This window comes from Saccopteryx leptura, chromosome 2 (genome assembly GCF_036850995.1).
Source record: "Saccopteryx leptura isolate mSacLep1 chromosome 2, mSacLep1_pri_phased_curated, whole genome shotgun sequence".
In the NCBI taxonomy this organism is placed as follows: domain Eukaryota; kingdom Metazoa; phylum Chordata; class Mammalia; order Chiroptera; family Emballonuridae; genus Saccopteryx; species Saccopteryx leptura.
The window spans coordinates 302,717,313-302,744,527 of record NC_089504.1 but is presented as its reverse complement, the minus strand read 5'-3'; the positions used below and the strand labels follow the sequence as shown (position 1 = coordinate 302,744,527).

Genomic DNA, 27,215 nt, shown 5'->3' with positions numbered 1-27,215 from the left:
CTGGGTGGTTTGAAGTAACCCCTGGTAGGGTGCTTCCTATCTCAGCGTTAGAGATAATAGTGGGTTCTGAGCATTCTCACCCTGCATCCCACCCTCGTAACTGGTCATCCTCTCCGACTGAACCTCTGAGCTTCCTTTCTCTCCCGAAATACCTACCGAGGTGAGTGCCTCACTAGACCATTCGCTGGGACCCGAGGCCTGGGCATGCGCACCGGCCACAGCCTATTAGTAGCGATCGCCAGGGTCTCTCCTTCTCCCGACTCCGGGACCGGTCTGGCTGGTTCCGACATCTGGGAATTAACACGTCCCGCCCATCCCTGGCCTAGAGCAGCGCAGGCTCCGCGCCTCCGCCCTCGTTCCCTCTCGGGTCGGCTTCCAGCTCCTGGGAGTGGAAGCCGCTACGAAGGGCTTGAATGAAACGTGTGTGGGATTAGTGAGTCGTAAACCACCAGGGGATTCCGTCTCCGCACAAACCAGCATCTCTCCGCGGAGGCAGAGGAGGGGGAGGAGACAGGGAGTGGAGCGCTCGGTGTCGCCGGTGCGCGCAGCGGCTGGAGCCGCCGGGAGAGGCCAGGCCACCTCCCCCACCCCGGCCATGCACCGCCTCGCCCGCGGCGGTTCCAGGCACCACACTCCCCGCCTGGGCAGCGCCCGCTGTCGCAGCAACAAGCTCCTGTGGCCGCCGGCAGCGTCTACGGAGGAGCCGCGCCCGCCGTCCCCACCCCCACCGGTTCCCTTCCCGGCGGGGACGCGCCGCCCCCTGGTCAACTTTGAGCAGTAGGAGCAGCAACTTTGACAGTAGCTGCGGGTTTCGAATCCCGCTCCTTCTCCGCAGCAGTGGCCTCGCAGGTCGCTGGGGTTAGAGGGCAAGAGTTTTCCTGCGCGCCTCTGCGCTGCGTCTGGCTGTTTTGCAACCTGTTCCCAGCGAGCGGGGGAACGGGCTTGCAGCTACTAGTCATCAGGAGGGGAACTTTCTCCTTAGCTCACCTCGGCCGCTACTGGATAAAGCAGTATCGAAAGGATGTAAATAAGCAGAGCAACCGTTACCAGGAAGGCAATCAGCCCGAGGCAGGGAGGAGCGTGGGGCTTCGTGCGGGCTTCTCCCAGTCGCAACATTAATCAACAGTCAGGTGTTGGTTGCAACTTTTCAAGGTCAGCCACCGGGAGCAGAGTCCCTATCCGAATCTTGGGGATACGCAGCGCTCGGGTTGGATTTGGCAGAGAAATGCACAGGACGCCCAAGGAGGAAGGATTGTAGAGCGGGGGTGTTGTAACCCCAAGACCCATCCCCCAACCTCCCCATAATCTCTCATCCCCTGCTGCCGGGGGTGGGTGTGTGTGTGTGACATGTGTCCAACACTCAGCAGCAACTTAGGCAGCAGGTGTCGGTCCTAAGTAGGAGCCGCGGCTGCCGGACGCTTCCTCACCGAGCCATGCGGGCCCCGGGTGCGCCTCTCGCCTGCATCTCGCGGCTGCTGCTTTCGCTCCTGCTCCTGATCCAGGTTTCTGCCTTACTTGCCCTCGGGTCCGCCCCTGCGCCCCGGAACACAACTTGTCTGGGAGAAAGCTGTTCACCTACATTGAACCAGCGTCGCAGCAGGGACGCTTGGGGACCGGGTAATCCTGCGGTTGACCTGCTCACCCGTGAGCCCAGGGAGGGGGAGCAGGAAGCAACGGTGCGTGCGGCGCCCCCGTGGGACCTCCAGACGGCCCCCCGCGGTGACCCAGGTGCGGGCAAAGGGGCGGAGGCGTCGGCAGCGGAGCCCTCGGGACCTCTACCCTGGCCACCTGGCGCCTGGAGGTGGAAAGATGCCCGGCAAAAGGAGCCCCTTGGAACTTTGGGGAGAGGGAACTCCCCGGCTGTCCAACTCTTTCTTCAGACCTTAGAGGAAAAGGAGAAGGGTTCGAGAGGCGCTGTCATTTCCGGGCGCAGCCAGAAGCCGAGTGTGCGCACGGAACCGGGAGCCAGCGACCTTTATTACTGGCCAAGGAGAGCTGGGAAACAGCAGGGATCTCAGCGCGACCCTCCACCCAAGGCGGACGATGGACCGTCGGGGCACGAAGGGCGGATGATTGCACCTCCCGGCAGGGCGCTGGCCCAGAATGGGTCCTCGGGCGAATGGGTCCACGAACGCGGGGGTCCCCGCAGGGGAAACAGCACGAATCGGCGCCTGCGACTCAAGAACCCCTTCTACCCGCTGACCCAGGAGTCATACGGAGCCTATGCGGTCATGTGTTTATCGGTGGTGATCTTTGGAACCGGCATCATTGGGAACCTGGCGGTGATGTGCATCGTGTGCCATAATTACTACATGCGCAGCATCTCCAACTCCCTCTTGGCCAATCTGGCCTTTTGGGACTTTCTCATCATCTTCTTCTGCCTTCCACTCGTCATCTTTCACGAGCTGACGAAGAAGTGGCTGTTGGAGGACTTCTCCTGCAAGATTGTGCCCTACATCGAGGTAATGCCTTCCAGTGGGTCTCCAGCTACTGGCTTTACCCATTTTCGGGATTTATAGCATCGGAACTGTTGCTCCACGTACCTACCTGGCCACTGATCCCCTATGAACCCCTTCACTTTTTCTCTGGGGCCCTTCTTCATGTCTATTATCTATCTATCTATCTATCTATCTATCTATCTATCTATCTATCTATCTATCTATCTGTCATCTATCTATCTATCTGATCATCTTTCTAACGATCTACTTACCTACCAGGAGGGGCAGCTTTGTTCACTCACCTTAGAACTTATCTGATCCCAAATTGTGCATTAATTATCTCATAATGTCTGCAATTATTTAGATTTTAAATTTATCTCTCTAAATAGAGTGTCGCTTATGTTACTGATTTGGCAACTAGCAGAGATTCTAGAGTTAATGAATGGCCAGGCCACGGTTATCATTATCAGAACTCAGCAAGAAAAAAACCCCAAAACCTGTATCATTTGTCACTAGATTTCTAGGCTCCAATGTATTTTCCCCAAGAAGATTATTGCATTTTTTCTAAAATATCAAAATAGGAGTAATATTTTACTTAACAAAGGAAATACGCCTTTCTTTGTTGGTTGGCCTCATGATATATTAATAACTTCCTAAATTAGTTTAAGTGCCTTTGGCTGTCTGCCATGCAAACCCATCTAAATTCTCATGTCAAGTCTTGTTTCTTTCTGTTTCCTTCTCAATTTCTTAACAATTTTATTTATTTTTTTATGAATGAGCTTAAACAAAAAACAATACTTTGGCCATCATGACACAGAATTTGTTTAACATTTTTAAAGTATAATTTGTTGTTTGTGAAGGTACAAGGGGCTGGCTATTTTAAGGGATTGACACTAAGATTGGACAATTTCTTAAGAATAGGGGCAAATAGTAGCTTCTGAACTTTGGAAAAGAAAATCTTTCTGAGCAAAATCTGACTGTTGCATCCTACAATTAGTGTCCTGCACCGTTATTATGGCCCTTGGAATTTGCTCTTTAAATGGTCTCCCTTTAAACACCAGCTCTTGGAAAGCGCCCAAGTGCTTTGTTGCCAGTGTGTTTTTAGCCAGCTGGCCCTTGATTTCCTCCATTCATGCGGCCCGTTTCATTTATGGAAGCAGAAGAAGGGGAACTGTAAATATTCCAGAGCCCCTGATCCTGTTTGGCACCAGGGCCAGTGACACTATGTTCAACATTGTTCCAGGGCCTAAAGCTGGGGGATAAGTAAACAGAAAACAGTACCTACTTAGAAGGACCAAGGCAAGAGACAGTAAATAAGACCCTCTGTTATCCTAGCAGGGATCAGATGCCGCATCATTCCATGCTTGCTAAATCAGCTGTTGCTACTTTACTGGGATCCAGGATTTCTCTTGTTGCCAAGCTCCAAGTAGCCCTGAAATATCTAATGTATTTGGTAGTTCTATTTTGAATTGTAGAGGAGGTTGCTGTATTTATGTTGGAGAATATGTGTCTACCGATTGCCTTTTCAAGGTTAATTATAATTTAAAATGTTTTTGTTTGAATAATGCAGAAGAAATTGAAATATTTAAAGAACAGGCAAAAGTAAACTGTAGAGTGAACAGGAGCGTTAGCCAATAAGATAGGAGTGTATGGGCCTGGCTTAAACGTATTGGACATGGAAAACCTTTATCATTAGAGGAAAAAACAATAACAAAGACCAAAAAGAGAAAGAAGAAAGAAAGAAAAAAACAAACAAACAAACCTGGGAAAGAAAAATATTCACCAAAGTTCTTGAAAACACTTTAAAAGAAAAGAATCCATCCAAATTCAGGGGGAGGGGGGAGTGTTGATTAGTTTAATGAGACCTATGAGTTGTGAGGAATGGGTTTTAATTTTCATTCTAATTCTAAGAAGTTTTAAAAAGTGTATACCTTCATTTGTATTTTATCTTCCAATTTAATGCTCTGCTCCTTAAGAATATTCTTTTTACCTCATTATTATTATCATTGTTATTTTTTTCTCTCTGCACTGGTTTTTGTTTTTTTGGGTTTTTGTTTTTGTTTTGGTAAACCTTCCTTTTTTTTTTTTAAGTTATTGATACCAGGCTTTATTATCCCTAGAAAAGCAAAGGTTTGGAAAAAGAGATTCTCATTCTTTTCTTAAAAAATTAAACTATAACATAAATATTTTACTGTTAAAATAGTGAATTAAAGTCTCAATCTTTAATCCAAAATGTAGAATGGGTTTCTATGTTCCTACCAAATTTTATTCTTTTGAAGTAATTTTATAATGTTTTATCATGCTTTGTGAAAATAATTTTGAACATTACTACCAGCTCCATTATTCCCGATTATGACAATAAGAAATACAGTCCAAATCTCAAAATAAAACATTTCTATCTCCAGGAGGCACTGTTATTTTTATAGATTTCACAGAGAGACATCTTTAGTTCCTGTTCCATGTTGGTTTTTCCCCAAAACAGATCCTAATGTGGAGATTTGCTTTCAGAAAGTTTATTGAAGTGTGCACTCAGGTTCAACACCCAGTGGGGAATGAAGGATGCAGGATTGGGCAGAGGCGAAGTTGACCCGTGATGTACATGGCACAGAGACCTCAGCTGAGACTTCAGAGGGCTCTAGGGTTGGGGTGGCCCTGTAAAGGTCCTGATTTGAAGCAAGAGGGCCTAGATTTTAGGTTCCAGTCATTGGATGCTAGTTCCTAGAAAGGCAGAATAACCTTGAGCTGGGTAGATTTCTTTGATTAAGGGCGATTTCTAGAAAAGAATGCATTAAGAGCTATCAACCACCTAATGGTCACTGGAATTAGCACTTCATTCCCAAAAGAGGACTTTTGTGGGGAGAGAATCTGGATGGAGAACCACAGCTCCACTATAGTAGCTTTTGAATTATCATGTTAAATTAGAATCAGATGGCATTTTAATCCAACCCCTTGATTTTCAAGATGAAACATGAGGCTGAAAGAAGAGAAATGTCCATCTAAGTATATATCCTTAGTGAGTGGCAACCAGACTCTAACTCAACACTTGATGTTGATGTGTACTTATTAGGCAGACATCTATGAAGCAAATGGGGTCATTGAGTATTTTCTTTTTATGTCTGCTCCTTGGCTTCTTTTTAAAAAAGATCTCTATATCCAATAGACAGAAATAAAATAATAAGCATCAATTGTTATAGGATGAAAACTATAGCTTCTTGTATTCTTAAGTTTCATCTTGTTTCTCATAAATTAACAAGTTCCACAGTTGGTAGCTCATTAAATTTTTAAAAATTGCAATAATCTGTGACAACTGTACTTTTTAAAGTGCCAAACATAATTATTTTAGTGATCAAATCAAGTTATATAGCTTATGTTTTATGTTCTTAAAATCACAAAGTGTTTTAGATTGGTGAGAAGCATTATAATTTTAAACAAATTAAAACCTGCCTCTTCCCAATTGTTTTTTTCTTGACCCCAAGAATTTAAAAATTATTTGAGATTTTACCTATTTTTATTATCTAGATTTTGCCTGTTCTTCACTTTCTTATGTTTATTTTATTTGTTGGCTTCCTTTTTTTTTTTCTTCAACACACACCCTCTTATTGATCTATACTGTATGATTTACCATTTTTCTTGTAATATGTTTTGCTTTTTCCAATTTTTTATTTTTAATATTTCTTAGTTATTTAAAACTTTTACCCACAATTTTATTTCCTTTTATTTTTTATTGAAATATAATTGGGCCCTGGCCGGTTGGCTCAGTGGTAGAGCGTCGGCCTGGCATGCAGAGGTCCCGGGTTCGATTCCCGGCCAGGGCACACAGGAGAGGCGCCCATCTGCCTCTCCACCCCTCCCCCTCTCCTTCTTCTCTGTCTCTCTCTTCCCCTCCCGCAGCGAGGCTCCATTGGAGCAAAGATAGCCCGGACGCTGGGGATGGCTTCTTGGCCTCTGCCCCAGGCGCTAGAGTGGCTCTGGTTGCGGCAGAGCGATGCCCAGGAGGGGCAGAGCATCGCCCCCTGGTGGGCAGAGCGTCGCCCCATGGTGGGCGTGCCAGGTGGATCCTGGTCGAGTACATGCGGGAGTCTGTCTGACTGTCTCTCCCCGTTTCCAGCTTCAGAAAAATACAAAAAAATAAATAAATAAAAACAATAATAAATAAATAAATATATATATATAATTGACATATAATATTATATTAGTCTTAGGTGTACAACATAATGATTTGATCTCTGTATACATTGTGAAATAATTGCCACAATTGGTCTAGTTAATAGTGTATCTTTCATAGAGTTCATTTTTTTTCTTGTGATGAGAATTTTTAAGACCTACTTTTTTAGCAGCTTTTAAATATTTGATACAGTATTACTTAAAACCATGCTGTACATTACAGTCATGACTCATTTATTTTAAAACTGGAAGTTTGAACCTTTTGACCCCCTTCAACCATATCTTTTACCTTACTCTACCTTCTGCCTTACTGCTGTCTTTGGCAACTATCAATTGATTCTATAAATTTTTCAGCTTGGCTCTTTTATCTTTGTAATTTTTTTAGATTCATATACAGTGGTACCTTGAGATACGAATTTAATTCGCCCTGAAACCAAGCTTGTAAGTCAGTCAACTCGTATATCAAACTGCCAATACTGGACATGTGCGCCAACATGCCAACTAGCGGCAGCTTCCCAAATCATGACTCGTGTCTCGGAATTTCTCTCAGACCTCAAACAAAAATATGGACCGAGTCGCAGCTCGTATCTTAAAAAAAATTCGTATGTTGGTCAGTTCGTATCTCAAGGTACCACTGTGTAAGTGTGATCATGCAGCATTTGTATTTCTGTCTGACTTATTTCACTTACCATAATGCTCTTGAGACTCATCCATGTTGTTGTAAGATTTCACTCTTTCTTTGAAAAATATTCCATGTGTAAAGGTACCACCTCTTCTTCTTTTCCTTTTTTTTTTTCTTAAGTAAGAAGCAGGGAGGCAGAGAGATAGATTTCCAAATTCACCCCAACCAGGATCCACCCAGCAAGCTCACTAGGGGGTGATGCTCTTCCCATCTGGGACCGTTGCTCCATTGCTCAGCAACTGAGCTATTTTAATGCCTGAGGCAAGGACATGGAGCCATCCTCCGTGCCTGGGGCCAACTTGCTCCAACCAAGCCATGGCTGAGAGAGGGAAAGAAAGAGAGAGAAAAAAGATAGGGGAGTTGGAGAAGCATATGGTCATTTCTGCTGTGTACCCTGACCAGGAATCAAACTTGGAACATCTGCACGCCAGTCCAATGCTCTACCGTTGAGCCAACCAACCAGGCCATACCATATCTTCTTAATTCATCATCTGACAATGGATACTTAGGTTGTTTTCATATCTTTTCTATTGTAATTAATGCTGCAATAAATATGAGGGTGCATACATATTTTCAAGTTAGTGCTTTTGTTTACTTTATATAATTTCCTTGAAGTAGAATTACTAGGTCATATAGTTGTTCTATTTTGAAATTCTTCAGGAACCTCCATACTGTTTTTCATAGTAACCACAATCTATTTTTATTTTTTAATTGAATTTATTGGGGTGATACTGGTTAACATAATTATACAGGTTTAGGTGCCCAATTCTACACAACACATCTCTGTACATTGTACTGTCTGTTTACTCCCCCAATAATTTTCCATTGCCATTTATCCCCCCATACCCTCCTCAACCTCTCACCCCCACAATCACTGCACTATTGGTGTCTGTGAGTTTCTTCTTTTGTTTTTGTCCTTTTTTGCTCTATCCCACCACCTCCCTCACTCAGCAACCCCCTCACAGCTGTCCGCCTGTTCTTTATGTAAGAGTTTTTTTCTATTTGGCTTGTTCATTATTTTGCTCATTAGATTCCACACACACAATTCATTTTTACTGATCTTTAAAATTTTTCTCTCTCATCTTCTCTTTTTACTTCTTTTTCTTTTCCACCACAGTTCTTTTTTTTTCCTGCAGCTTGAGTATTAACATACGGAGGTAGTGGAATTTAGGGGGAGAGTTAAGTTTGTATAGAAAAATAGGAGAAGTTTCTTTAGCAGAAATTACAGATGATCTTTGCAAGTTGCATTCAACTTTTCTGTTTATTTCAATTTTTTGACATAAAGCTTGAGGACAGCACCCAGTTTCCAGGATTTATCACTAGAAAGGGAATTTTATGTTTAATATTGCTTTGAGTACTGGGAACTGTTGCAGTTGATATTCCAGGATTATGATGCCTTTGTGGCCTAGTGATAAGTCCTATAGGCCCAAGGGCTGATGGAGTGGTAGGAGAGCGGGGAGAGAGGAAAGAAGGGAATTTGGGTGGATGGTAGACATCCTAATAGACACGTTATTTTAAACTGGTTTATGGGATGGTCATAAGACAAAAACTATACTCAAAGCAATAGTTGTATGTGGAGAGAGGGAGAGATTGAGAGAGAGAGAGAGACAGACAGATGGAATGGAGGTCGGGTGTGGATACAGCAGGAAAATAGCAGAGGAGTGTCCTATCACACCTTTTCCATAAGGATCTAATAAATGGTTACAATGGTGGCAACTGAAACAGCTCTTCCCTCATTACTTGATGGATACCAACCTGAGTCAATGTATCATCTGATCTGGATCCACTGCTAAATATTTATTTGTTTGGACCTTAATTGGAGGTTTTGAACTATATAAACTCCTTATTTTAAAGAACTCATATCAAATAATTCTAAGATATTTGCAACTCAAACTGCATTTTTTTTTTTTTTAAATTGAGATACAAGATTCTTGCATGAGGGTAGAAAATGAGTAAGGGGAATGCATTTCACCAGGCCTCAGGGCTAGAGGTGATTTGTGAAAAGTCTAGAGTCTCTTGTGATGAAGAGAGCCAGATTCTCCAATGGCTTTAGAAATACTGGTTTTAAACCAAATGCAGCAAATTGCCCTTTCATTGCCTTAGACCGTAGTTAGCACTGACGGGTAAGAAAGGAAGGTAATGGAAGCTGAAGATGATAGAACCACGCAGGCATGCAGTTATGTGCAGGTCTCCCCAGAATCCCTACATGTGAGTAATAGCATATTTATCATGGCAGATGGTAAATTTGCTTGAGTGGCGGATTAGCCATTAGGTAGTCTAATGGATTTTTAAGTGGAAACATACAGTTTTATGAGCAATTTCAAAGTTACTAATATTCTCAGGGAAAATAAAGTCAGTGTGTGAGACTAGTGCTTAAAAAATAGCTCACAACTTCCCATTAATCCCTTTATAATTATTTTCTGCATTCCTATGCAAATGAGAATATTTAGCTGATAACTCCTGCAGAAAGGAAAGAAAAAGTTATAGAGTATGGTCTTATTTATAACTCCATTCTTGAATAGTGTATGAAGTTTACTGAATTTGGGTTCCTTATAATAAGGAGAAATAAAAATATATGATATTCATATGTGAGATTCAAATGATTTTCTTAACTATGGATTATAATAAGAACCCTATTCTTTTCTAAAGTTTGCCAATGAAGTATAAACAGGAACATTAGTTGTCCTTCAGCTTTTAAGGATTATCCATAAAACAGCAGCACCCACAAACTGATTTGAGAATTGTTTGACTAATTCATTTCCTTTTTTTGTGTGTGTGACAGAGACAGAGAGAGACAGAGAGAGGGACAGATAAGGACAGACAGACAGGAAGGGAGAGAGATGAGAAGTATCAATTCTTCAGTGCTGCTCCTTAGTTGTTCATTGATGGCTTTCTCATATGTGCCTTGATCAGGGGGCTACAGCAGACCGAGTGACCCCTTGCTCAAGCCAGCGACCTTGGGCTCAATCTGGTGAGCCTTGCTCAAACCAGATGAGCCCACGCTCAAGCCTGCGACTTCAGGGTTTTGAACCTGGGTACTCCACGTCCCAGTTCAACGCTCTATCCACTGCGCCACTGCCTGGTCAGGCAACTAATGCATTTTTTATCATCTTTTTCCATATATATCATCATTCATTCACTTATTCACTATACATTCATTCATCAAATGATTATTGGGCTTTTGTAGTTTTTCTATTATAGACACCATGTTAGGAGGATACAAGACTGGAATGGGGAGGGGGAAAACTGGAAAAATACCCAAGATTAGTAACATAGATGAGTAACTTCTACTAACATTGTAGGAAAGTAAAATGTTTATGTTATGACTACTATAATAAAGGTTTAAACAAGGTATTATGGAAGTTCAGAATTGGCCCTGGAATGGGTCAGCTCACAATTGTTATTGGTTATGAACAAAGATAGAAAAATTTAAGTGATATTGTGTTTCCTCTAATTCTTTTTGAATAGTACTTTCAGACAGTTAGTCTGCCTAAATGCTATACTCCCTAGATCTGTGATGTTCCATCTATGAACATCTTTTAATTCTTGAATTCTTGTTTTCTCCATCTTTCCTGGGAAGGGAGACCCAGAAGAATAATTAGCAAAATCATTCAGTACATAGGATAGTCCTAGAAGTGTTGTTTAGAAAACAGAATTATTCTAAATATTCTTAAATATTTAATTGTTATTTAGAATATAATGCCTGAGATAACCATCTCTGCTTTGTAATTATTAGTCCTTATTAATTATAAGGATATTAATTAAATCAAATTTAACATTTTTTCTTGGCCCTGGCCAGTTGGCTCAGTGGTAGAGTGTTGGCCTGGCATATGGGTTTGCAAATCAAGTCCTGGGTTTGATTCCCGGTCAGGGCACACAGGAGAAATGACTATCTGCTTCTCCACTCTTCTACCTCCCCTTTCTCTCTCTTTATCTCTCTCTTCTACTCCCATAGCCATGGCTCAAATGATTCAAGCAAGTTGGCACTGGGTGCTGAGGATGGCTCCATGGCCATCCTCAGGTGCCAAGCAATGAACAGTGGTGGTGGTGGTAAGGGGGAACAGATGGGCAGAGCATTGCCTCCTAGTAGATTTTCCTGGTGGATCCAATTCAGGACGCATGCAGGAGTCTGTCTCTCTGCTTCCCTGCCTCTCACTTAATAAAAAAATAAAATAAAAATTCCTTGAATGAATATAGATTTAGTCACTGCCTTCTGAAAATCTCAATAACATACCTAATATTTCATTTGACCTTAGAGAACCTAGGAAGAAAGGCTGACAAGAGAGGTACTTTAGACACTATTATTGAGTAGGGGGAAGGGAGATGTAAAGAATGTCTTTGCAAGAATTGGACTGCTCTCTTAAGAATACAGTGAGAATGAGGAATTATCCTGAATTCTGAGGGCTGCCAAGATATCTGGTTGTGTCAACGAAGCATCCTTTAACAGCAAGGAGGGATCAAATATGTTTGCAGAAGCAGAGGTCTGAGCTTATACATCTTGAGCTTATACCCAAGGCTGAGGAGGTGTGGGTCTACCTTGTCCTTTGCCCTTAACTGCCTGGACCTTGATAGATTGTTTTCACCTTTAATAGCTCTTCCTATATGCTACAACTAGATTCGGCAGCATCACACTGGACACACAAGGATTGGTGCCTGGGATGTGGACTGTGGGGAGATGGATGGATAGCTGCTCTGCAGTGAAGCTTGTCTCTGGCACTGCACTTCCGCTTCTATCCCCAGGGTTCCGCCTGTCATTTTACTTCCCGAGAATGGACCTGCCAATGTCCCATAATTAACTCAACCTTGCTGCCAAGACTAGCTCTTAAGTATCCTAATTAGAATGGTATTCTTTGTGCCAGAAGAGATGATCTCATCTAAAATTTCAAGGTGGAGTGAGAAAGGGATGACAGAAACCTCAAATATGGGGTCTTTCCATTTGAAAACTAGGTATAGATACTTTCCATAAAACATCGGATGTCACCATAGTGCCAAGTTTTTTCTTTTACAGAGACAGAGAGAGAGTCAGAGAGGAATAGACAGGGACAGACAGACAGGAATGGAGAGAGATGAGAAGCATCAATCATTAGTTTTTTGTTGCGAGACCTTAGTTGTTCATTGATTGCTTTCTCATATGTGCCTTGACAGCGGGCCTCCAGCAGGCCAAGTAACCCCTTGCTCAAGCCAGTGACCTTGGGTCCAAGCTGGTGAGCTTTTGCTCAAACCAGATGAGCCAGCGCTCAAGCTGGCCACCTCGGGGTCTCGAACCTGGGTCCTCTGCATCCCAGTCCAACGCTCTATCCACTGCACCACCACCTGGTCAGGCAAGCTTACTCTTAACGTCGAATATTTTCAGTTGGTGAATTCATGATAGTTTTTAATGTTATTTGTCAGCACATTTGAGTGGTTCATAGCATTAATGAGGCCAAGGTCATTGATTCAATCCCTGCCTGAAATGAGTCATTTTCATTACGTCTGTGACTGTAGTTAGGGTCACCGTTTTTACTTCCTCCTCATCCTTCTCTACGTTCTGCCTTTCCTTCTACCTTCACTGCCTTCTTCTTGGATCAAGTCTCTCATGTATAAGAAAAAAGTCCTGTTAACTAATTCACAACAAGATGTGAGATTTAGAGATGTTTGTTTTTTGCAAGAGGGTTGAATGAAAAAGAGTACTGCTTCCGTAACAGGCTACCTAGGAAATTTATAGAGAACTTTTGTATTAAAATGTATTTTATCAATATCATTCAAACCATAATTACCCAACCAGAAATAGAGGAGGACAATTCTAATTGTTTCTTCAGTGTAGGTTCACCAGAATGCCCATCAGTGTCATTTCGCATGGGGAAAATATGTAAGCAGTTGTTACTCTTCTTTGGAAACTCATCAGAACCCCAAGTTAAAACAAAGAAATGCCAGGTAACTTGAAGATTGATTAGAAACATTATAATACCCAGCATTGAAAACTGAACTGTGGGTGGGGGGAAATATTACATTTTTAAGTGAATTTCTAATTGTTGAGAATAACTATACTTCCCTAAAACCTGCTGATTCCAATAGATGACTTTTTCACCTTAGGACAAATGATGTTGATCTTGCTTCATTTTCATTTTTATACTAATGAGCATTGACATATTTATATTTAAATCATAATATCTTAGACAAGTTGTAGTAAAATGATGATTTTTTTTGTAGTAAAATACTACAAAAGAAATATACTGTCTTTAGAAATTGCACTTGGTAAGAAACCTCATGTCAAGGTGAGACTATAAAGCTAAAGAAAGACTTATAGAATCAAGATAAGTTTGGGATCATAAATTATCCTTTATTTTATTTCTATTGATTTTAGAGAAAGAGGAAGAGAGAGAAAGAAACATCAGTTTGTTTTTCCACTTATTCATGCACTCATTGTTAGATTCTTGTCTATCCCTGACCAGGGACAGAACTGGCAATGCTGGCATATTGGGATGATGCTCTAACCAACTGAGCTAACTGTGTATTGGTATATTGGCTTTTAAATAGTCTCAAATGTTTTTAAAATAAGTAAGAGCATGTTACCAAGCTTAAGTAAGAGAGAAGAAAGAGGAGAATGAGGTAGTAATGACAGTTAATGCCTTCAAAATATTTTTTCCCTGTGATATTGGGAATCACCTATAGGTGAGATAAGCTAGACACAATTGAAATAAGTGGATATTTATGATATGTGGATATATCAGATTAAATCTCAGTGCAGCTGATACAAGTAAGAAGCTTTCTTTGTGGAAGAATGACTGTGAAGAATGTTACTTCATTTCAAAGATGTGTGCATGCTTGTGTGGGTGAGGCACATCTCTCCCATTCACTCTTGGTTTGGAAACACTAATGGAAGTGTGTCACTGCCATAGAATCACGATTTGCACACACTCTAAAATGAAGACCTTTTGATAAAGGCCATCTCATTCATGGCTCTCTGATAAACAGTGGCTCTGATAAATATGCCATCCCCTCTTGTGTTCAAAGAAGTGTGGCTTCCTGGGGAAGTTGCCCTAAAGTGCTGGGAGGAATAGCATTGTGGAAAATGCAAGAGAAAGCCAAAGGCATACAAGCTCAAGCCATTTAGTTTTCAAAGGAAAACTCTACCCTGTGCTGTCCTGCTTTTTTCCTGACTGATTGTTAGGACTGTAACCACAGACTCATAATAGATAATCATTCATGGCCAAATGAATGGGCTTTCTTAACAATAACACCCTTGTTGGGAGAGTTACTTGTAAACAAAGGGCAGCACAAAAATAGATACACTTAAACATCTTTTTGAGGTAAAATATGTTACATTAGAGGCCAGTTGTCATGACTGAGTAGAAGTTTCCCTGTTTTGCCACAAACCAGCACAGCTAGTAATTCCAGGTCCTAAGTGGGAATGGTGCAGAATTAAGAAAATAGGCTTAAAGATAAAGGATGGGGTTGAAAGGGCTCTGCAATTGCTGATGGCAAGAAGAGAGTGCACTCCACCGCTTCTTGTTTTATTTATAGGGCAAAGTGGGCCATTATCAAATCAATGAGCTCTCTGATCATATTTCCAAGGCAATCCAAGAATTTTACCAAGTGCAAAAAACCCCCACCATACATAACATCTTAACTTTACCCAAAACAAAGGATAGAAAAAACTTGCCTCCAGTCTTTCTGGAGGACATGGAGGATAGGATGAGCATAAACAATCCAGCACCACAGCTTAACAGCCTTTAGCAACTTCACAGAACAAGTGAGGTGGGGTGTTGGGCAGACTGTCAGGTTACTGGCAGTTCCCCACACCCCTGTCCCCAAAAATTTAAACTGCAAAAACCTTATTGGCTTTTTGGTCCCCAACATATCCCCCTTTTCTATTTTTTTAACTTTTTAATTCATGTGCTGTGAATTATACTCATCTAATTTTCCATGTTCTGATTTGGAGGCAGACTGGAAAAATATAAAGTAAACACAAAATTAAAATAGCCAATACTAACAGATACCAAAACAAGTGTCTTAATACAATGAAGGGATTAAAGTCTTTTAGATTATCAAACAAATTCATAGCTAATACAGCAGGACCTAAAATAAAATCTTTGCAGTTTTGAATGTCCTTAACATGTTAATGTAATTTCACCAAGTCCATGTTGACACCGTCACTGTTTCACATTATTTGTAAGTGCAACTCAACCGCACTTCAGTTTGAGAACTGTCCCAAGGAGCAGGAGTCACACGGATTCAGGAAAAGTCCACAAGGTACTCGAACTGTTGTCACATTTCCACACTCTGCAGCTAGCATACAAATCCCAGTGACCACTGCTTCTAGCACATTAAGCTTTTGTCTCAAGCTCAATGTCAATACCAGATTTCTGGCAATGATTCAGGTAGACTGAAAGGGCCATCTGCAGTATGTATGGAGATGGAGCTTCTGTTCTCTTTAACCTAGAGAGATGAAACCAGGGGGTCTTTCCCTGGAGCTTTGCAGCTGGGGGGGTGGTGAGGAGGCAAAGAAGAGAGAGAGAGAGAAAGAGGCCTTGAATTTGGAGAGTAGATCCCAGCCTAAAATAGGCATGGTGCATTGAGGCAGAAAGAGAAAAGAGTGTGTAAAGGATACACTATGCATTAAACAAGGCAGTGGATCCATGGCAAATGGGGAGGAAAATAAGACCATCAACACCAACAACAGAGATCTTCGAGAGATTAGCAGAATGCTAATATTCAGGCAAGGCAGAATAAGTGGCCCTCGTGTCTATAAGAAATGAGATTGGCTTACCTGCTTCTTGGATGGTTACCCTAGGCTCGTCCACGATGACATGAGATGGGGCCAATAACCCTGGGCACCTTCAGCCTTCAGTGGCAAGTCCCAGCAGGCTGGGCAAGGTTAGGTCAGAGGTGGCTGGGTGGGCTAGGGCTGGAAGAGACTGACCTCTCCCATGGAGGAGTGAAGGGGCAGACTACCTTCCAGTGTCCCATTTTCCCACAGCAAGGACATCCCCTTGCAAGGGCCGAGAAACCAGGCAGGCTTTAGCCCAATGACCTTCCTTTCCACTCTTGAAGCAGGGCCCTGATGGAGTCTTATGAGGCCCCTAGGGGTATTGGAGCCTTTAAAGGCGTTTTTCAATAGCTGGTATTTTGCCTGATCTCTTTGTGCTCTGTCTACCTTTTCCTGTTCCTCTCAGTCATTATAGACCTTAAAAGCCATGCTCAGAAGATCTTGTTGACAGGTTTGAGGATCCTCCTTTGCCTATATAAACTTTTTCTGTATATCTGGAGCTGATTGGAAAAACATAGGACAGCGTTGTCAGCTGGATCAAATGAAGGAGGGTAGGAATTTGCAGGAGAAAGAGATTTGGAGTGTGCTAAGAGGATTTGATTGATGGAACAGGTTTGACAGAGAAAGGGATGAGAGCAGAGTAAATAAGCCTTATACAATTGTTCTTGTGAAGTGAGTCTCTCATCCTTGCTCGTGGTGTCTCACCAAACATTTAGGAACCCACCAAGGAGCCTCAGCAGACCTAGGAAAAAACACACACATATCCTCGGCCCCATAGGAGAACAGGATCTGGCCCTTGCCAGATTCCTGTGAGCAGGTCCCTCCATCACATTTCAGGGAAGGCTTTCCTTGTAGGATTCCAGAGTTTCTTGGCTGCTGTATGGCCCTGTACATCAGCATTCAAAAAGTTTTTAAAGAAAAAAGCATGATAAAGAAAATTTGCCGGAGTTCCAGGATATGACTCCCCCTTTTTTATAATTGACCTTTAAGCATTTGCTGGGCACACTTTATGATGTCTTGACCCTGAGGATTGTAAGGAAATACCTGTCCTCAGGTTAATTTCAAAAGTCTGACAAAATATAGTAAATGTTTTTCTAAGTAACACTCCAATATTTTTCAAAGCATTTCTACCCCATTAATTAACAGGCAATTTAAAGAGCACATAGGCTGAAAAAATGTAGTATGACTTTCATTATCTTCCCATTTTTTTTAAAAAAAGTTACACCTTTGTTATGGAAAATCCACCCTGCCCCAATTCTTGCAGCTTGCAGCTCAGTGACTGCTTTTTGAGTGAGTAACCAATGTTGCTTAGCAACAACAGATGCATTAGCTCAACCAAATTAGTAAGTCTTTAGGATTCACATTCCATTCTATTTAAATTTAAATGAGCATGCCTTACAAGTTCCAATTAAAAAAAATGTAGGGATGAAACCACTTTATTTTTTCAATATTAGAGCCGGCGTTTCCAATTTTTGCATGCAAGAACTTAATTCAGGCCTTAAAAACAGACACATTTTAGACAACATTAAACAAAGACTAAACACAAGAATCAGACGAACTAGAGAAACCCGAGATTTCAGAACACAACCAGATTAGAAAGATGCCTCCCTGATTTTAGTCAGGGCATTTTTTGACAGAGGGACTAAAGAAGGATGAGGCTAATCAAAACTTTTTCAAGGCCCTGGCCGGTTGGCTCAGCGGTAGAGCATCGGCCTGGTGTGCAGGAGTCCCGGGTTCGATTCCCGGCCAGGGCACACAGGAGAAGCGCCCATCTGCTTCTCCACCCCTCCCCCTCTCCTTCCTCTCTGTCTCTCTCTTCCCCTCCTGCAGCCAAGGCTCCATTGGAGCAAACGCTGAGGATGGCTCTGTGGCCTCTGCCTCAGGTGCTAGAATGGCTCTGGATGCAACAGAGCGATGCCCCAGAGGGGCAGAGCATTGCACCCTAGTGGGCATGCCGGGGTGGATCCCGGTTGGGCGCATGCGGGAGTCTGTCTGAGTGCCTCCCCATTTCCAGCTTCGGAAAAATGAAAAAAAAAAACTTTTTCAAGAAAAACCTCAGGCAGCCACATGAAAATTTTATATAGTCAGATCCAACAGGTATTCCCTGTTTTAATTTCCAGGCAAAGAATAAGAACAAAATGATAGTTTAGAGGATTGTAGCTAAAACATTAAAGAAAATTAGACAATAACAGGAAAAACTGTAACTTTCCTAACATCTGAGTCTTCTACAGTGTGTCCGTAAAGTCATGGTACACTTTTGACTGGTCACAGGAAAGCAACAAAAGACAATAGAAATGTGAAATCTGCACCAAATAAAAGGAAAACTCTCCCAGTTTCTTACCTATTCAGTGCAGTTCGATGTGGGCTCATGCACAGATTTTTTAGGCTCCTTAGGTAGCTATCCCGTATAGCCTCTACAGACTGATGGCCTACCAGAACGGAGTTTCTCCACCAAACTGCAGGTTTCCTTCAAGTGCTTTTCCCATTGAGTAATGTTATTTCTATGTGGTGGCACTTCATTATAAACATGCTGATATTCACATTGCACTTTGGTCATGGATTAGAATTTAGTGAGCCACAGAACACACTGAACTTTCCTCTGTACCGTCCACATCTCGACTGGCATGGCCGTGGGCTGCTCCGCTGTATACATGGTGTTATGTCATCATCTGCACATGCACACATGCTGCCACATCATCCTACAGAAACTGGGAGGGTTTTCCTTTTATTTGATGCAGATTTCACATTTCTATCTTTTGTTACTTTCCTGTGACCAGTCAAAAGTGCACCATGACTTTACAGACACACTGTATTTATTCTCATATTTCAATAGCTGCTGTAACTGGCAGTTCAGATTGATTATGCTGAGATTTCTCTACCTCAATTTTAGCTGAGCGGCAAACTTAGTTGATGGGGGTGGGGAAGGCTCCTTTGTCCATTTCTCTGAATCACCCGCCCTTCGGCAGTATACTTAGATTTACAATCATTTGCCCAATGTTTCCCTCTCCTACAGTGTGGGCAGAGGTCTGGACCTTTAGGAGATGGCTGCTCTTGAAGGAGAGGCTGAGACTAACATCCAGTGGGAGCAGGGCAATTTCTAGCAAAATGTTCTAAACCCCCACATTTGAAACAAGATCCATGGGCAGAAGTACTTCATTGACCTTCCTTCTTTTGTGTGTTTTGCCTTTTATCAAAGTATTGTCCTGGAGGCCTCCCCTGAAACACTGAGGCAATAGCCAGACCTTGCATATACGAAGGCCCAATATCAGCACATGTTCTGATGTAATAATCCCCTATATCTCGAGCCTGATCTAAAGCTTGTTGGAGCAGGAATCCGCAAAGGTCTGAGATAAAGACCCTGGGAGCAACCCAATAACCATAAGAAAGAGCAGAGGGCGGCCCAGGCTCAAAGGTTAAAACGGCCATAGCCGCGACATCCTCAATATCTCCCAAGTCATCCTCAGACTCCAAGGTCTTCTCATATTTACATCCCTCTGTTTCTAGCTCATTCTGATCAAACAACAGCTTCTCCTCAAAAATATTTGTACAGAAAGGTCCTTAACTGCCCTGGCTGGTTGGCTCAGTGGTAGAGCGGCGGCCTGGTGTGCAGAAGTCCTGGGTTCGATTCCCGGCCAGGGCACACAGGAGAAGCGCCCATCTGCTTCTCCACCCCTCCCCCTCTCCTTCCTCTCTGTCTTTCTCTTCCCCTCCCGCAGCCGAGGCTCCATTGGAGCAAAAGATGGCCCGGGCACTGGGGATGGCTCCTTGGCCTCTGCCCCAGGCGCTAGAGTGGCTCTGGTTGCAAGAGAGTGATGCCCCGGAGGGGCAGAGCATCGCCCCATGGTGGGCAGAGTGTTGCCCCCTGGTGGGCGTGCCGGGTGGATCCCGGTCGGGCGCATGTGGGACTCTGTCTGACTGTCTCTCCCCGTTTCCAGCTTCAGAAAAAGGAAAAAAAAAAAAAGAAAGGTCCTTCACTTTTGACCCTGTCTCATACTTGATTACTCCTGATTATACTCTCTGCCAAAACTCTGCTCAAAAATTTTACTTACTGTGCACACCTGGGCAGTTCTGTCACCTACCTTCAGTGTAGTTTTCCCTTTCTCAGGTGCCACTTGTCATGAACCAGCACAGCTAGTAATTCCAGGTCCGTAGTGGGAATGCACAGAATTAAGAAAATAGGCTTAAAGATAAAGGATGGGGTCCGGAGGGCTCGGCAGTTGCTGATGGCAAGAAGAGAGCACACTCCACAACCGCTTCTTGCTTTATTTATAGGGCAAAGTGGGCCATTAGCAAATCAGTGAGATCGCTGATCGTATTTCCAAGGCAATCCAAGAATTTTACCAAGTGCAGAAAACCCCCACCATACATAACATCTTAACTTTACACAAAACAAAAGATAGAAGAAACTTGCCTCCAGTTTCTGGGGGACATGGGGGGTAGGATGAGCATAAACAATCCAGCACCACAGCTTAACAGCCTTTAGCAACTTCACAGAACAAGTGAGGTGGGGTGTTGTCAGGTTACTGCCAGTTCCCCACACCTCTGCCCCCCAAAATTTAAACTGCAAAAACCCTGTTGGCTTTTCGGTCTCCAACACTATTCTATAAAAATCAGTGTATTCCAGTTGCTTTGCTGTACTTAAAACCTATAGATTCAAGTTTATACAAAAGAAATTTTGCTTGGAAGTACATTGGTCTTTTCTTTCCCCCATTAGGGTTGTCACTGATGTCTACTGAGAAGGTTTAGTAAAAGACACTCTTTGCTTGGTTAAGAGTCAGACGTTATGTGACATGCGGTCTGTTTCACATTTTCCTTTCATTCACAATGATTTCTTAACCTCTGCAGCAAGCGTCTGAGAAACGGAGTAATAGCAGACACAGGATCCTCATAGGTGGTTTTTTTGCATAAAATACCCCTATGCTCTTTCTTCATTTCATTTTGAATGAATAGGGGCTTAATGTAGTGCAGTGAGTATGGCAGCCCAGGTTTCCCCACGACATGACAGTTGTCTCGCGTTAGAAACGTCACAGGCGGGGAGGACGTTTGGCTCAGGAGCTTCTGCTTTTCCATCTGGGTGCTCAGGTCTGGACTGTCCCTGCACCTGTGGTGTTGGAAGCAGTGGTATAGATGGCTGCAGCTGCCCCAAGCCTCCCTTTCCGGTGCTGATGGGACAAGGTGAAGGAGTTTACTCTTGTGACTCGAGTACAGAGGAGAGCAGACTGCTGTTGGAAAGAAACATTTTAGACCTGTTTATGTTGATTCTCTTGCTTCTGTAATCCCCTCAAAATGCTCCCGATCTTATTTTCCTCAATAGTTAAAGCTGTCTACTTTCTACTTTCCTCTGATGTTGTCTCAAAATTAATAGTCTTGTCTAGTTAAAGTGTTTACCGTTCTGCTGCTGTAGATGTTAATTATTCCTCCCATTGCAGTTTAATTAATAAGAGGTTGCATCTTATTCATTTCATCTCTCAGGATGTTGCTTCAAAGAATGAACCATCTAGCTAATGCTTCTCAGCGTTACCCCCAAGAGCATATTTCATAGTGATATTGAATTTTAGCAATAAGATATGGTCATTAAATGCAGAATTTCTGGCATTCACGATGCAGTTTTATAATTGCATATAATTGCACCATTCATCTTGGTAGAATTTCTAATGAACTGTATATAAACAAGTATATTTAAAAATTGTGATAGAAATCTTTTCATGTTACCCCAACATTTAGCAATTTTAATTACATGGATATGTTTCGTATCTGAGTAAGCAGAAATTAGCCCATCATCCATCAGCCAGATGATTTCTATCAATTAATTCCTGAGGTATGCTTACAGCTTTCTATAAATGATGTTTAAAGCTTTACAGATGTTCAATGTTTTCTGTAAATGATCTGGGAAAGTACTGAGCAGGGACTTAGTACCTTTTTGGTCCTCTCACATCATAAAATTGAGTGTGTAAATGAATTTCCAAAAAAAAAAAAGAAAAGAAAATCTGAAGTAATAACACTGGAGGCAGTGATAGCAGGAGGGAGCAGGTATCTGGGACTGGTGGTTGGGATGTGGTTGCTGTGGCAACTGCGTTGTGAGCGCTGTCTACTCACAAGGCAGCATTTTCCTTAGACGCTCCATTAACAACTCTCTCTCTAGCTCTTGTGACCTTCCCGAACAGTTTACCCTCTTTCAGCTGGAGCTGATGGCAGAGAATACTATCAGAGAGAAGTGCAATTTGAAAACAGGAAGCTGGATGTAGGAGCTCCCTGAAATTAGCCTATGAACTTTGGGAAGATTCCCTCAACCCATGAGCCATCAAGAGGATGACAGATCAGCTATGTCTGAGGTTCTGACTCAGGGCCAAAGCTTTTGGGAATATGGCTGGAGAACTGAGCATTTTAAAAATACAGTAGAGAAGAATTGTTGAACAAAAAATTGGAGTACATGGAAATCTTGCATAAAAATGTGTCCCGGTTTTTGTTATGTGAGATGAAGTATACAGACACTGAGAAACCCTGTTTTGCTTCTTGAAGCAGTGAACAATTAAGAGTGAACGTGTAGCACAGCTTGTGATATCTAAGGAGCAGCACTCTAACACATTCTCTTAATCCATGTCCACCCACATTCATTTGCTGTTACTGCTCAAGAAATGCTTTGCAACTGACTTGTGGTTAGGTATGCAAGTGCTAGCTAGCTCTTGTGATAATTGTGATAATTGGTCCAGATTTTAAATCTCTAGATTTAAAATTAGGGAGGTTAATTAAGGATAAAGAGCTATCCCTGGTGTGTTCTTTGTAAGTAATGATAGAAAAATACCAAGAAAATAGATCATTGGGCCCTGGCCAGTTGGCTTAGTGGTAGATCGTCGTCCTGGCATGTGGATATCCTAGGTTCGATTCTGGTCAGGGCATGCAGAAGAAGTGACCATCTGCTTTTCCATTCCTCCCCTTCTCCCTTCTCCCTCTCTCTCTTCCCCTTCCTCAACCATGGCTTGATTGCATTGAGCACATTAGCTGAGGTGTGAGGATGGCTCCATGGAGCCTCCACTTCGGGCGCTAAATGGCCCTAGATGGACAGAGCATCGGCTTCAGAAGGCGGTTGCCAGGTGTATCCCAGTTGGGGCACTTGCGGGAGTCTGTGTCTCTGTATATCCTCTTCTCTCACTTGGAAAAGAAGGAAAAAAAATAGATAAATGGCACCTCTGAGGGATTGCTTCTCCTTAGAGTCGCTAGTATTTTTCATATCATCAAGCTGTCCTTTCAATTCAAAGTGTGGCAATTACTGACATTAAAAATATATAATCTGACCTTAAGATAGTTGCACAGTGTGGACCACAATTTTAAGAATTATTTTGAGTTTTCAGCATAGGTGCAGAATAAATTTCTGTCAGGGTGAACAACTTATTCATTTAAAGGTTAATTCTCAAAACTTGCAAGTAAAGATGACTTTTTTTATATAGAAGTCATTCAATCAATATTTCTTATATTGGTGTTTATGGAAAAATTTCTGAAGAATTTGTTAAATAAGACTCAATTTTATAAACTCAACCAGAATCTCTTGTTCTGCACTGACCTAGACCTTCATTATTTCTTCGTATTTTTTTCTTCATTTTTGCTTTTCCTACAGTTAACCCCCTCATTGTGTCTCCTTTTCAGACTGTCTCCACTAATAGGAGAATATCAGGGCATGGATATGATGTCCTTTTTTTTCATTTTGGAAGTAGCAAACACTGACTAATATGTAGTGTGTAAGAAGAGGAAAGACTGTTTGATCTTGGAACTCTTAGCAACCACAGGGCTTGCTGGATACTGGTGCTGCAGGAAAAGCCCATGACCTCTTTCCTGCCCAGTGTTCTGTATGAGGTAGGAAGCCAGGCTACCTCTCCAAGCAAGGACTTCCACCATCTGGTCATCACCAATGCTGGGGTTATCTGGAAGTCATGGATGGTTTCTCTCTATCTGGAACAAGAAACAACCCTCCGAAGAGAGGCAAGCAAACCCCATGCTTTATCAGTTTTCTGCTGACAAAGCAGCTACATAGGCAGATACAGAAAGTGTTTGACAAAGAGTACTGAACTATTCTTTGGCTCTGTGTCTGTCAGTATTTGATTTTTGAGTTCTCATACTGACAACATACTCCTGCAGATCTCTTTTCTTAATTTGGGTGACACTGGGCAGCTATCAAAAGCCTGAGAAAGAATTCCAAAAGATGTGTGACAGTCAAGAATTCTGGGAGAAATTTAGAACTTTACAAGATGAAAATGCTTTTGATACTAAGAAGGTAGAGATAACCATTTATAAGGAGCTGTTAGCTTTCACCAAAATGCAGCCCAACAGAAGAGCACTTAGAGAAGACAGACAGCATTTCTCTAAACTTCACAGAAGTGACAAAATGAAAAAATAAGGACCTAAACTGAACTTTCATATAACAGTTACCACCATGAAACCTTGCCTGGAGCTGAGACTGGGTTGAAGCCATTATCTGGTGCATTTGAGTTGGCTAATTTGTTTTTCTTTAAAAAAAACAACAACAACAACCCAAAAAACAAAACCGCCTTGAGTCTGAATATTGTTGTGAAAATAAACTTATTCCCTCTCTCAATAAAATTTAAAAAAAAAGAAAGAAAAGAAATGAATCCACAAGGCAAGTTGCCATCATTCTGGGGAGAGTGACAGCTTGAATGTAGTACATAAACAACTCATGTTTTGAGTGCTAAAATTGTTATAACAAATGGTTTTCCTCTTGTCAACATGACCCCCTTTTGAGTCCTAGAAAATTAAACATTTACATTATATAAATACATATATTTTTCCCTTGTCTCTTTGCCAAGGAATGACCTATGGCTGTCCTTCCTGAACATTTCCACTAGCAGAGGGAAAAGTGAACGCATGTCCCCAGGGGTACCGCCCAAAGCATCTCATTCACGTGGGGAATTTTCTTTGAGTCCTGTTTTCTCTTCACACACATACTTTACTTTCTCTTTATTGTCCTTATTTAAACATATAAATAAGGAAGGACCACATTTATTAAACATTAAATCACTTCCATTTCCCCCAAAATAACTGAGTAAATTTGATGCTCCCAAGATGGTCACTCTCATCCTTAACAATGATTCAACTAAACTCACCGGCCCGGTTACCATGCCTTATTATTCCAGGGAATTGTTCTCTGGTTTTTGTTTTCATTTTAATCTTTTGCCAATCTGTATTTACCGCCTAGTGTCTTGATCTTTTCCACAGGTTGCTTCTCTTGGAGTCACGACCTTCACCTTATGTGCTCTGTGTATAGACCGCTTCCGGGCTGCCACCAACGTACAAATGTACTATGAAATGATCGAGAACTGTTCTTCCACCACCGCCAAACTGGCTGTCATCTGGGTCGGCGCGCTCCTCTTAGCGCTTCCGGAAGTTGTGCTTCGCCAGCTGAGCAAGGAGGAGCTGGGCTTGAGCGGCCGGGCCCCTGCGGAGCGCTGCGTTATCAAGATCTCGCCTGACTTGCCGGACACCATCTACGTGTTAGCCCTTACCTACGACAGCGCGAGGCTCTGGTGGTATTTTGGCTGTTACTTCTGCCTGCCCACGCTTTTCACCATCACCTGCTCCTTAGTGACTGCGAGGAAAATCCGCAAGGCAGAGAAAGCCTGCACCCGAGGCAATAAGCGACAGATTCAGCTGGAAAGCCAGATGAACTGCACTGTGGTGGCTTTGACCATTTTATATGGATTTTGCATCATTCCTGAAAACATCTGCAACATTGTGACTGCCTACATGGCGACGGGGGTTTCCCAGCAGACGATGGACCTTCTCAACATCATCAGCCAGTTCCTGCTGTTCTTTAAGTCCTGTGTCACCCCGGTCCTCCTTTTCTGTCTGTGCAAACCCTTTAGCCGGGCCTTTATGGAGTGTTGCTGCTGTTGCTGTGATGAGTGCATTCAGAAGTCTTCCACGGTGACCAGCGATGACAATGACAACGAGTACACCACGGAGCTGGAACTGTCGCCTTTCAGCACCATACGCCGTGAAATGTCCACCTTTGCTTCAGTTGGAACTCATTGCTGAGGGGCATTGGGTTTGGTTAGATTCTGTTTGTTTGATTTTCATACCCTGTGAAAGTTTTTACTCCATATTTTTCCTTACTGCGAAATAAATTCAGTTAAAGAGAGAGAGAGAGAGAGAGAGAGAGAGAGATTAACTATGGTAGAACTGATTTTGCAAATTAATATTTGTGCTTTGAAAAAATGTTTATATTTAGTCATTTAAGAAGTATGAGGAGACCAATAGTTTTAGATCATTTTCTCTGGTATGGTGCTAATATTTTATTTGAAGAGAAGTTATTGCACCTTAATTAATCACTAATTTTTCTTTCTTTTCCAAATATAACCACTGTATATTGATTAAGACCATGTGATTTTGTAGGTTATTTTATGTTTGAGTTATGATTGAAAGTATATTGTATATAGTATGAAATGATTTATAGATAAGAAAGTCACAAAGTAAATAAATTACACTTTATTCTTTAATGTCACTGTCAATCTGCTTTTAACCAATTTTCAATAAATCTTTTAATTGCCTTAAATACACAATTACTGGTTCTATGCACAATTTGAAATTGGCCTTATTATTTTATACTTCTCCTTTAAGGCAGGGAATCACTGTGTTACAAAGTTTTCTGAATAGTACTACCATATTTTTCACTCCATAAGATGCACCTGACCATAGGACACACCTACGGTTTTAAGGAGGAAAATAAGAAAAAAAAATTCTGAATCAAATGGCATGTTAAAATATTTAATAAAATATACCACAATAGTATTTCAACAATGTAAACTCAACAGCAGTATTAACAACCATTAGCACTGTTATTAACAAATGAGAAGAGACTTCAATTTTCAAATACTCTTCTAGCTATCTGGGAACTGGCAGCAACTAAAAAAAATGAACATTCATTCCATAAGACGCACGGGCATTTTCCTGTCCACTTTTGGGGGGAAAAAGTGTGTCTTATGGAGCAAAAAATATGGTATTTTATATGCATGGTTCATAAAACTATATTGTATATTAAAACAAATTGTATTTTTATATTTACATATAGATGTAAAATTACTTCCAAATACTTATAAAATATGAATAAATAGACAGCAGAGTAGGAAAAAACTTTTTTTTTTAAATTTACCTCTGAGCTAGCACAGAGAGCTAT

The 27,215-nt window shown here is 42.0% G+C and overlaps 1 protein-coding gene across 1 annotated transcript; it reads left to right on the top strand.

Moving 5' to 3' along the window:
* Positions 1–325: 325 nt before the first annotated feature.
* Positions 326–26,601, top strand: GPR37 (G protein-coupled receptor 37). The gene is made up of 2 exons (XM_066362584.1): positions 326–2,462; positions 25,259–26,601. Exons 1-2 carry the CDS (start codon positions 1,434–1,436, stop codon positions 26,075–26,077), a joined length of 1,848 nt encoding a protein of 615 aa, XP_066218681.1. The 5' UTR covers positions 326–1,433; the 3' UTR covers positions 26,078–26,601.
* Positions 26,602–27,215: the final 614 nt, after the last annotated feature.